The sequence below is a fragment of the Lycium ferocissimum genome, chromosome 7 (assembly GCF_029784015.1).
Source record: "Lycium ferocissimum isolate CSIRO_LF1 chromosome 7, AGI_CSIRO_Lferr_CH_V1, whole genome shotgun sequence".
Lineage (NCBI taxonomy): Eukaryota > Viridiplantae > Streptophyta > Magnoliopsida > Solanales > Solanaceae > Lycium > Lycium ferocissimum.
Genome location: NC_081348.1, coordinates 29,943,870 through 29,956,325, shown reverse-complemented (window position 1 = coordinate 29,956,325; position 12,456 = coordinate 29,943,870). Strand labels below are relative to the sequence as shown.

At 34.0% G+C, this 12,456-nt stretch overlaps 3 protein-coding genes across 12 annotated transcripts; all 3 read left to right on the top strand.

Annotated features, from left to right (window-relative positions):
- The first annotated feature begins 457 nt into the window (after positions 1-457).
- LOC132064264 (pentatricopeptide repeat-containing protein At5g14770, mitochondrial) lies at positions 458-5,853 on the top strand. 10 transcript variants are annotated; one of them, XM_059457189.1, is made up of 5 exons: positions 458-3,857; positions 4,155-4,335; positions 4,895-4,959; positions 5,043-5,222; positions 5,316-5,853. In XM_059457189.1, exon 1 carries the CDS (start codon positions 727-729, stop codon positions 3,751-3,753), a length of 3,027 nt encoding a protein of 1,008 aa, XP_059313172.1. In that variant the 5' UTR covers positions 458-726; the 3' UTR covers positions 3,754-3,857; positions 4,155-4,335; positions 4,895-4,959; positions 5,043-5,222; positions 5,316-5,853. The 10 variants fall into 10 exon arrangements, with proteins under 10 accessions (XP_059313172.1, XP_059313168.1, XP_059313171.1 ...); XM_059457185.1 differs by having other exon boundaries at positions 4,648-4,959; XM_059457187.1 differs by having other exon boundaries at positions 459-3,857; positions 4,242-4,335.
- LOC132062112 (nucleosome assembly protein 1;4-like) lies at positions 4,249-5,672 on the top strand. The gene is made up of 5 exons (XM_059454753.1): positions 4,249-4,335; positions 4,509-4,606; positions 4,895-4,959; positions 5,043-5,222; positions 5,587-5,672. Exons 1-5 carry the CDS (start codon positions 4,249-4,251, stop codon positions 5,670-5,672), a joined length of 516 nt encoding a protein of 171 aa, XP_059310736.1.
- Positions 5,854-11,356: 5,503 nt separating the features above from the next.
- LOC132064263 (rapid alkalinization factor) lies at positions 11,357-12,104 on the top strand. Its single transcript, XM_059457179.1, has one exon. It carries the CDS (start codon positions 11,461-11,463, stop codon positions 11,806-11,808), a length of 348 nt encoding a protein of 115 aa, XP_059313162.1. The 5' UTR covers positions 11,357-11,460; the 3' UTR covers positions 11,809-12,104.
- The last annotated feature ends 352 nt before the right edge of the window (positions 12,105-12,456 follow it).

Genomic DNA, 12,456 nt, shown 5'->3' with positions numbered 1-12,456 from the left:
AAGCGTAGTTGTTATTATTATCAATTCATTTTGTTGAAATAAAGGATACCACTTGACACAAATTTGATGAATAACCAATCACTCCTAATCCCCTGTAATAACGCAACAAACCAAAAGGCTAATAAACATGCACATTTAATATAACAACATATCCGGTGTAATTTCGCAAGTAAAGTCTGAGGAGGGTAGGATGTACGCAGACCTTAAGTATTATCTAATGTTAGTTGAATCCGTTACTGATCATATATCGATAATAATACACTCACCACAAACACTCACACACTATAACAATTTAATTTTTTGAATTTTTATTTTAAAAATCTGAAACTAAATCAAGAAACCAATTTTTTTAGATTTTACCCAAACCAAACCCATATTGTTAGCTTTGGGAAAAATTTATAATTCCCTTGAATTCCAATCTATCTAAATGTGTATATGATTAGTTCCATTAAATTTAAGTTGAGCTATGTGAACTGAATTAAAATTTGATTTGATTTAAAATCTTTGTTCTATTAAAAAACTATTACTCCATTAAACTTTTTTTGGTCATGAACTAATAAAAATTTTGGTCATGAACTTTTAAATTTGAGAATTGATTTTAAATTAATTTAGTCAAATACATGTCAAACTTGAGCGAAGTACTTAGTACGATAGCGGAGAAAGTGCCGGAAAAATAACAGCGCCCACATATACACAAGGGGCGGGAATGGTGGCAATTGTGAGAAAATGAACTCACAGCGGCATTTCATCAAACACTTGATACGCAGCACAAAAAACCACCCTATAATCTCGTTACAGCTCAAAATATGCTTCCTATTCTCTTCATCCACAACGCCAATTCATACACCAATCCTAATTGATCGAAAGAAAAGCCTTTACACCTCATTTTTCTGCACACTAGTTCATTTATTCCTTCGTTGCCACCGTCTTTCTAGAGCCACTGAAACATTCTCTTCAATGAGAAATTACAATCTTGTCCCTGACCTTGTTTCCTGGAACCATTTATTGCATCATTTCAATTCTTCAGGTCTGGTTGATCAGGTAATTAACCTTTATTCTGATATGCTCTCTTGTGGAGTGGTTCCTAATGTAGTTACTCGTAATATAGTCGTGCATTCGCTTTGTAAAGTTGGAAAAATTGAAGAAGCACTTGAATTAGTTAGAGAGAATGAATGTGATACTGTTACTTATAACACTTTGATATGGGGATTTTGCAGAATTGGGTTTGTGGAAATGGGGTTTGGATTGGTATCTGATATGTTGAAGAAGGGTGTTTTTGTTGATGGTATTACTTGTAATATATTAATTAAGGGGTTTTGTGATAAGGGTCTTTTGTATAATGCTGAATTGGTGATGGAAATGTTGAGTGATAAAGATGTTATCGGTTTTAACACTCTGATTAATGGATATTGTAAGGCTGTTGAGATGAGTGGTGGTCTTGAAATGATGGAGAGGATGAAAAGAGAAGGTTTATTACCTGATATTGTTACGTTTAATACTTTGATTAATGGTTTCGGTATAATAGGAGATTTTGATGCAGCAAAATGTATCATGGATGAGCTCTCGGACTCTTATGATGGTGAAAATAAGGGCCTGGTAGTTGGAGACTTGGGTTTAGAACCAAATGCTATTACATACACCACATTGATTAGTAAATATGTTAAGTGGTTTCAGTTTGAGAAAGCATTTGCTACATTTGAAGAAATGACGAGGCGTGGTTTCGTCCATGACGTTGTTACTTATAATTCCCTTATATATGGTCTTTGTAAATGTGGGCGGTTGTATGAGGCCAAATTACTTCTTGATGAGATGAGAAGAGTGGGAGTGGATCCTAATCATGTGACATACTCTATTTTTATTCATCATTTGTACAAAAGTAAGGCTGAAAAAGTTGCTGCTCACTTTCAAAGTCAAATAGTGGTTAGAGGAGTGTCTTTCGATGTTGTCTTGTTTACCTCTTTGATGGATGGGCTTTTTAAAGTTGGAAAGGCCAGGGAAGCAAAGGACATGTTTCAGACACTCTTGAAGTTTAACATAACTCCAAATCATATTACTTATACTGCATTGGTCGATGGGCAATGCAAATCTGGTGACTTAAACAGTGTAGAGCTTTTACTGCAACAAATGGAACAGAAAGGTGTTTTACCAAATGTGGTCACATTCTCTTCTGTAATTAATGGTTATGTCAAAAGTGGAATGGTTGATGCAGCCATGGAAATAATGAGGAAAATGGTAAGCATAAATGTTAGCCCTAATGTTTTCACATATAATACTCTGATTGATGGCTGCTTTAAGGCTGGTAAACATGATATGGCTCTTGCCCTGTATGAGGAAATGCGGTTGAAGGGTGTTGAGGAAAATAAATTCTTGTTAGATACATTTGTGAATAATTTGAAAAAATTGGGTAAAATGGATGAAGCGGAGGCATTTTTTGTGGATATGGTATCTAAGGGTCTGTCACCTGATCATATTAACTACACATCATTGATGGATGGACTCTTTAAAAGAGGGAAGGAGTCAACTGCTCTTCAATTGGTCGAAGAGATGAAAGAGAAAAAAATATGCTTTGACACAATAGCGTGCAATGTACTGCTTAATGGATTATTGGGAATTGGCCAGTATGAGGTACAGTCTGTTTATGCTGAAATTAAGAAATTCGGTCTAGTTCCAGATATTCAAACTTTCAATTCTTTAATTAATGCTTATTGCAAAGAGGGAAAATTGGAAAGTGCTGTCAAACTTTGGGGTGAAATGAAGAGCTGTGGGATATTGCCTAATTCAATCACTTGTAATATATTGGTGAAAGGACTTTGTGAAGTAGGTGATATTGAAAAAGCAATGGATTTGTTAACGGAAGTGGTGACAATTGGTTTTCACCCTTCACCAGATATTCACAAATTTGTTCTCGATGCTGCTTCAGGCCATAGAAGAGCAGATATAATCCTAAGAATGCATGAGCGACTTGTCGGCATGGGGCTTAAGCTTGACCAGACTGTTCACAACACTCTTATTGCTGTCTTATGCAGGCTAGGGATGACCAGAAAGGCAACGTCAGTACTAGAAAATATGAGAGAAAGAGGACTTTCGGCTGATACTACCACTTATAATGCCTTCATACGTGGATATTGCAAAAGTTACCAATTTCAAAAGGTTTTTGCAACATATTCCGAGATGCTGGGTGAAGGAGTTTCTCCTAATGTTGCAACATACAACACTATATTAGGATCTCTCTCAGCTGTTGGACTGATGAATGAAGCAGCTGAATTGCTCAATGAAATGAAGGGGAGGGGTTTTGTCCCTAATGCTAATACGTATGACATTTTAGTCTCTGGCCATGGGAAAATTGGAAATAAAAAGGAATCCATCAAGCTTTACTGTGAGATGATTACAAAAGGTTTTGTTCCTTGCACTAGTACCTATAATGTACTCATCTTTGACTTTGCAAAGGTGGGAAAGATGAGACAGGCTCAGGAACTAATGCATGAGATGCAAGTCAGAGGGGTATTACCAAATTCTTCAACATATGACATACTAATAGTTGGATGGTGCAAGCTATCAAAAAGGGTGGAGCTTGAAAGGTCATTGAGACTGTCAGGTCGCAGTGAGGTAAAGAAATTACTTGAAGAGATGAAAGATAAAGGTTTCACTCCAAAAGAAACCACCCTTTGTTATATCAATCCTGCCTTCTCAAAATCAGGAGAAAATGACACAGAATGGTGGTTGAGCAGATGGCACAAGACGAAGCAGACTTGATCCTTGAAAATTAAAGGTGGAATTTCTCTGTGTTTTGAAGTTGAAAATTCAGGTTAAGGTTAAGTGATGTGGATGAGAGAAGCGAGCAAATGAGAAGAATTTACGTAAGTTTTTCTTTCCCGTGTGTTTCCTGTTTTGTTTCCGCCTCATTCTTCTACTCAATTGTATAGGAAGTCAAAATGCCTTATATTGATTGTCTACAGGAATTAAGCTTTTCCCTTAATGCAATCCAATTACAAGGATGTATCAAGATATGATGATTAATTGGGGACTAATGGGGTAGTTTCGTATATGTGCTTTGCATAAATAGTGCTAACAACAACAACAATGATGCTTCAATCCAAATGGACCGAACTTGTCAGGTCACTATATGATATGTGGATTATCTTTGTTTTCTTTAGGCTGGCATATTAATATGCTTGTGTAACTGTCAATTGCTCCTCCTGTAAAAGGAAGAAAAAGACTTGACATGATTTTTCTAAATATAGAGCCAAGATGATGAGCTTGAAGCGAAGTTTCTGGAGGAGAAAAGCTGCACTTGAAGCTAAATACCAGCAACTGTATGAACCATTGAATACAGAGGTACGAAGAATATTTTTTTGTTGCTTGTTCCATGTCTGCTTGTTGGAGGTGAAATTAGCTCTTTCCTTCCAGTCACAGAAAAAATGGCATACAGTTTGGCTGTCCTTCCGGTTTATGATTTTGTTGATGTGTTGCACAGATATGAAATAGTAAATGGGGTTTTCGAAGTGTAGGGTGTTAATGAAGCTCCCATGAACATGGATGAGGATAAAAAGACTGAAAATGCTAAAGTTTTTATTGGATATTTCCTTTCATCTGTGCATATTGATTGGTAGGCTTTAATTTTGTTATTGGTGTGAAAAATTGCTGCAGAGAGAGGTGTTTCCAACTTCGTGCTGACTGCAACGAAGACTAATGAGATATTGGCAGAGGAGGTAAATAACAAATCGTTTAAATATTTCGTGGTTCTAAGTACCAAACTTTTAACTGCAAATGACTCTGCTTTAGATCTTAAAGCATGACCAAGAAGCTTTGAATTAACTCAAGATATCAAGTGGTGCAGGATTCATAACCAGAAGTGTTTTAAGCTTCACTTCTTTGATACAAAACCTTTTCTCAGGAGTTCTGTCTTGAATAAAACCTATCACATGATTGGTGATGATGAACATATACCGGAGGTATTAGGTAGGTTTTAACTTCTCAGTGTTTTGGCTTTATATCATATGATCCTAGTCTTGTTTGTTCATTTGATGTGCGATGTCTTGCAGGACTGACAGAATGGCATCCAGGTAAAGGCTTGGCTCAAAAGATAATAAAAGGGAAGCCAAAGAAGGGGTCAAAAAATGCTAAACCCTTAATCAGGACTGATACCCGCAAAAGCTTTTTCTGTATCTCTAATCCGCCAGAAGTATGTGAAGATGATGACGACAATGATGAAGATGTTGCAGGTTTAACAACTTTGATTTCCTTTCAATTACTCCATATGTGATTCTAAATGTTCTTGACCTGATTTTGTAAGTACGTCAAATGTAACTTGACAGGCTGACGACCTCCAGATCTAATGGGAGAAAATCATTGACATTCGGTCAGTTGCTGGTTTCTTCTTAGCTTTGGATTTCGTTTTGAGTTGATGTCCATGTGTCATTCAATCCAGTCAACAACTTCTACGTGTTCTATGAGTTATATGGTGCCATTGTTAGGAAGTGAAGTTAGATTGAAGTAGTAAATTTGATGTTCCAATTTGGGGCTCCAATTTAGCAACTCGACAATTTGGGACAAAGTACATCCCCTGTGTTGTGTCATGGTTTATAGAGGCTTTTGGAAGGGATGAATTTGAAGATAGTGAAGAAGATGAGGATGAACAAGAAGACGATAAGGAGGAGGATGAGGATGAATAAGAGAAGAGCAAGAAGAATTTACGATAAGTTTGGCATGTTTCCGTAAATGATTCAAATTTTTGCTCTTATTATTTGGAGATGCTGAAAGTTATTTTAGTCTGTCTGTATGATTTTTTTTTCAATTGTCCTTTTAGTGTCAACATCAAATATGAGATGAATGGCTTTTGTAGCATGTTTCATAGGTGATGTCGTAAATTGCCTCTCCTCGTTTTTTTTTTTTTTTTTAGTATGTGACATGTTTATTCAAGAAAATAGTAGAAGAGTGCCATAGCACAAGTTGGAGAAGGTCAGCACGGAGAACGTCCTCCAGAGTGGGAACTGTAGTTTGTCTTCTGCCCATGACAGCTGATGGAACAAATGGAAGAAAAATTTGGTATGCACTATTACAAGGTGCATTTTATTCCTAAGCAAATTGCAGTATTAGACACCCTTTTTTTTCTTCTGTTTATATGTCAAAACTGAATAGTCAGTTTATGTTCCACATTGTAACTATGCTGCCAGCTCAGAGTTTAAATTGCAGTGAAGTCGTCTAATGTTGTATGGGAAGTATCTAGCATCAAGATCCAGCCTTGCTATACCTCTTTTCTCTATCTCAGAAATTTACTGTTTCTTAAATTTCTATAAGGACGCCTGTTTTTCGTTTATCCTTACTGTTGCAGAAAATTGCCAACACAATCGAGTATGCTTGTGTGAGAGGCTTGTAGGTAATTTATATCAATGCTTAAAACAGTGCAAAAAGATTCTGTGATTGGCATAAACCTTGTTTGGACCTAACAGATCTTGAGCGCTTACCCATCTTCAAAAGTTGTCGTCAGACCATCACCAAGAGAATTTCAGAGGTTCTAGTCTTTTTAGTACTCTGGATAATCCCTGTTAAGTAATATGTATATTATTTTCTTCTCTTTTGTAGAATAGTCGTCGTTTAAGTAACATCATCCCGTGAATATTTCCTGACAAGGTCTTTAACTGGTTCCCTCTTATAGCTCTGGTTGAAATGTTGAATGTCTAGTTAGTTGATAAAATGCACTTGAAGTTTCTGAAAATATGGAAAGTTGAGTGGTTCAACATATGGTTAGTTTGTCGATGGATTGAGCAGATTTTTGTCTCCCACAGTTCACATTAGCATGATCCCAGGACAATGCTTACATGCCAGGATGTTATTCAATTCTTTATTAAATTACAACCACTCTAATTGAGGACCACCAAGTCCATTTCTTAGACCCTAGCCAGTATGAACTTGTAGTTTTAGTTTATTAGTATAGGTTTGGTAAAAGGAATCTGGTATCCTCTAGGCATCTAGAAATGAGGTAAACTTGAAATATATTATTATTACCAATGTGCCATATTAATAACTTATTAGACGGGGCAAAGTCGGCTAATAAGCTCTAAGTAATCCCTCTGTCTCAAAATATTTGTCACATTTCTTATTTACAAACTCATTAAAAAAGCATTTATAAGGGTAGCATTTTGATTATTTTACCAACTTAACATATTTCATCATGTTCTCTCTCCTCAATAAATATTTACTCCATTAATGACGAAACCTCTTAAATGTTGATATGCAAACTCACAAAATCAACCAATTGATATAATTAATACTAGGGTAAAATGGGAAAAAGCTACTTAATTTTATCTTGGGTAAATAAAACGATAAATATTTTGAGACAAGTATTTTTGGTAAGGACGACAAATATTTTGAGGCCGAAGGAGTATAAGTTAAAGTCTAAGCCTTTGTTAGTTAGAGGTTATAAATTCAATTATGGTGCGATTACTTATGTATTTAATTTCATTTCTTTTAATCTTTCAACGAAATAGTTCAACCAACATAGCATTACCAAAGATAGTGGACAGAATCAAGTTACCAAAACAGTAGTTAAAGCTCTTTTATTTTTATCTGGTGGCTGTTCCCTTTAATAAAAGTAGGATGTTAATTACTTTTATGATTAAAATACTGATATTGGTGCATATTTTTAGTAATAAATTTATTGGACGATACAGCTGGCTTTGGCCATTGAGAAAGAGTTTGGTTTAGGGACGCGCACACACCGACCCATCCTGTGATCTGTTATTGGGACCCCACACCCCTATATATATATATATATTGCTGTACACAACGGATACTTCAGATAACGTTCCCATATAACACCGTTAGTGTTCCCAAAGTCCTTATACTTTCTTTTTCCTTCACTGAATAAAGCTTTCTTACTGATGTTTTCGAGACTGACTTCTTTACCGTTGCCTTATTTGAAAATGTTATCTCGGCGCCAGTGCCAAGGCTAAATGGCTCCTTCTTTGTCTAAAACCTTGATCACTATGCGTTTTTCCCGCTTTATATATCTAAACTAAAAGGTTAAAACTATTATAAACCGCACAAGTAATTAAAAAGTGAACCTAATATGCACCCCATACTGTGTCTAACTACTTCAAAATTGATTTTGCATAACAAATACTTGACAGTTGACATATGTGTGACATATGACATGAAGCTCCTATAAGTTACCTAAACACACACACTGACAAAAGCATACCCTTATAGTCAATTTCAGTTGGTCGACATTTCATTGCTAGTTAGTGATGACTTTATAGTTTTCTGCCAAGCTCCCAATCCAATTCCACCATCATTAACGAGTATTATGACTTAGATGAGTCATTCACATGTTTAGCTTACATAGATAATTGTAAAATCAAAGAGAATTATGTTTGCTAAGGTAGAAAGAAGGGCAAAATGTAACACGAAAGGGAAATGACAAGTGTATGTTATTGCCCACTTTCATCGGATGGAAAGTTGGCGAGAGTTGTTAGTTCAAAAGCCAATTTAGACATTTTCTCTTCAATTATATGTTGTAATAAAATGCTTGAAGCAAAGTTTTTTTTTTTTTTTTTTTCACCTAACCAGATTTATATAAAGATATTTAAATGTTGTGATTAACCAAAGCAAGTTAAAATTAGTGGAACGGGTAATATGCTGTCATCCTTTTTATTTAATACTTTATTTATTTAATTAAATAAATTTGACATAAAGCAGAACACCAAACACAATCATTGATAACGGGGAATCTGTAACACACACACTGACAAAAGCCTAGCCAACCAGAATAGAAAGGGGAAAGAGCAAATCTCGTGTTTTAGTTAGTTGACTTTAGATTTTTGGACGGACTTGCCCAAATTATATAAAACCATCATTACCTAGTATTATGTCTTTTTTTTTTATATTTATTTTACTTTGTATCCCTATTTTAGATAATTGTAAAATCAAAGAGAATTATGTTTGCTAAAGGTAGAAAGAAGGGCAAAATGCAACACGAAAGGGAAATGACAAGTGTATGTTATTGCCCACTTTCATCAGATGGAAAGTTGGCGAGAGTTGTTAGTTCAAAAGCAAATTTAGACATTTTCTCTCTTCAATTATATGTTGTAATAAAATGCTTGAAGCAAAGTTTTTTTTTTTTTTTTTTCACCTAACCAGATTTAGAAAAGATATTTAAGTGTTGTGATTAACCAAAGCAAGTCAAATTAGTGGAACAGGTAATTGCTGTCATCCTTTTTATTTAATACTTTATTTATTTAATTAAATAAATTTAACATAAAGCAGAACACCAAACACAATCATTGATAACGGGGAATCTGTAACGGTGACGGAAGTGAGCTGGACGCATAAGCCTAGCCAACCAGAATAGAAAGGGGGAAAGAGCAAAACGTGTTTCGGTTGACAAGATTATTGGACGGACTTGCCCAAATTATATAAAACCCTACCTAGCTCTGCCGTCTTTTTCTTTATATTTATTTACTTTGTATCCCTATTTTTAATAAATACTACAGCTCCACACTATTCTTTTCTCCCTTATTTTCTCTTCCTACTACGGGAGCAGTGGACAGCTCAGTCAGTCGAATATCTTTTCATTTTCTACCCATTTTGGACATCCTATTTCCTACTTATTACGATAGTTGCCATTACCTAACCTTATCAAAATTTAATTTTTTTTCTTGTCCTTTCTTTTTCCTTGGATATTGCCATAGTAATAAAACTCATTACGACCAACTTTCTATCATTTTCAAACATTTCTTTTGTTCTAGTTAAGGAATTATCATGTACATTGCTCGTAGTCATCTTCTAAAATAAGTGGTTATTTTTTCTAACAATAGCACATATAGTTGTGTTTTCGTGAAGTTTGTCTATCTTTATACTTTGCTTCAAGTACTAGGTCAATCAATGAAATAATTGTGCCTCAATTTAAATTAATGAAATTAAGCAAGTGCCAAGACGGCACATTCTTGTAAATTTAATAGTTGAAAAATCATAATGATTTTGACTATCTTTTTCATTGTCTATTAACCTGTTTCAACCTTCCTCCTTCATGTATAATTCAAGATAATAAGAAGAAAATAATTGGTAATTGTTTAAAGAGGTAAAAAAAATATGGAGTAGTTTTCTACTGTTAAAGTGATTTCAAGTGGTTGATCAAAGACAATTTCAAAATTATCAAATTGATGATAAAAGAAGTTTGTGCATATTGATTATGTGCAACTAAATAAAATTACATGCTAAGTAGTAGGTATTAGACTATGAAACGGTACACACGTTATAAAAGACCATTCTAATCCTCTTGTTGTCATAAGGAATCACATTATTTCAACTATTTTATAGTAATTTGTAATCTATTGGACAATGTCAAACTCAACCCTTTCTCAACATTTGATAGCTACCTCACCATTTACTTTGAAAAATATATTTTTGTGAAATGAAATTTTAGCAATAATGATAATTATAGTTTGCGTTTGGCTAAATTATTCAAAAATCGCATTTGTTAATATTATGGAAGCAATTCATATAAAGTTTGGCCTCTCTTTAAAAAAATATTTCTTTAGCGTGCATTACGAAAAAGAATGGATAAAAATTCACTTTACAATTAGTAATCCTTATTTAAATAGATAAATTATTTGAAATATTTATGATAAATTTTAATTAAGTGAAATTCTTTAATTTTATTTAACTAAAATGTAAAACATAAAGTCATAAGATACATCAAAGAGTATGTTTATGAGACTTTTTTTCATAAATCTGTTATCGACAACGGATGAGATCAATTTTTATTTTTACAATTGGGATAATTTGGAAAGTATCAACTTTTGTTAAGAATATTTTTATCTTAAAATATTAAAATAACTTGTACTTCTACTTCATATGATGATATATCCATCTTTTCGGCTTGCTGTACACGACAGAAAAATAACTCGCTAAAACATGTTCTCTCTTTTTTCAAAATTTTTTAGAACTTGGTCAAACCAGCTATAAGGGACGATACTCACATTAACACAACACAATATTTCATTCTAATCCTTTTAGTCCATAATTAAACCTCAGATAATATCAAGTATTTTATGACTTGTTTCTTACTTGGAAATTGTCAAAGCTCAATATGTGATTGCAATTTTCTCAACAATATTTGATAGCTACCTCACCAATTATATATGCCATACATGTCTAACGCCGGCTTTAAAAAAAATTAAAAATAAACCCCAACCTCTAAATTCTCCGCGTTGAAAATAAAAGTTAGTGGACACCCAATAAATCAAAGTATCAAACTTTCCTAATCCTCCCTGGCAATATAGTAATAAAGTCCAATATCAAGGGCAGATAACCAATCCCCCCTACTTATAACACAACTGGCCTTTGCCCATTTATAATTGTCTTCTTCTTCAGAGAGTTTGCAAAAATAACCAAAGTTTCAACACCGAACACAAAAACAAGAAGAAACAAGCAAAAGGGTGTCTTGATTTTACATCAAAAATGGGAATTAAGTCGTGTTTGGCTATTTGTGTTCTTGTTTTTGCATTTTTCATTTCAATGGCTAAGGCTGGTGACAGTGGAGCCTACGATTGGATAATACCGGCAAGATCTGGGGAATCGTGCAAAGGGAGTATAGCAGAATGCATGGCTGAAGAAGAAGAGTTTGCTTTGGACAGTGAATCAAACAGGCGTATTTTAGCAACAAAGAAGTACATCAGCTATGGTGCGCTGCAGAAGAACAGTGTACCATGTTCTAGACGTGGTGCTTCATATTACAACTGTAAACCAGGTGCTCAAGCAAATCCTTATTCTCGTGGATGCAGTGCTATTACTCGTTGCAGGAGCTAAGAAAAAATAAAAAGTGTATTTCTCGTGGTATATTGAATTTTTATTTTTATTTTACTTTTTTTTTTTTTTTGGTTGTTGGTATACGAATGAAGAGAGAGAATGGTGATGCTCACTTGATGGGTATTAATTGTTGTCATAAAACTCTTTTTGATTATTTTTTCATTTTTTTTCTTTTTTTTGGATGGTGTTTTTATATACAGAACTTATAGTAACTGAATTTGTCTGTCAATAATTCAATTTTAACAAAATTGTTGGTACTAGAATGTTTATTAGCCTCTCTTTGGATGGTGTTTTTATGTAGTAGTACAACTTATAGTAACTGAATTTGTCTGTCAATAATTCAATTTTAACAAAATTGTTGGTACTACTATATGTTTATTTTAGCCTCTCTTTGGATGGTGTTTTTATATAGTAGTACAACTTATAGTAACTGAATTTGTCTGTCAATTCAATTTTAACAAAATTGTTGGTACTACTATATGTTTATTAGCCTCTGTTTTGATGGTGTTTTTATGTACTACAACTTATAGTAGCTGAATTTGTTGGTACTATATGTTTAATTGCCTCTTTTTCAGATTTCTGCTCTTATTGAATGAAAATTATTGGAAATTTGTGAGGTTTGTTTGGATAGGTATTGTCATTTTCAAG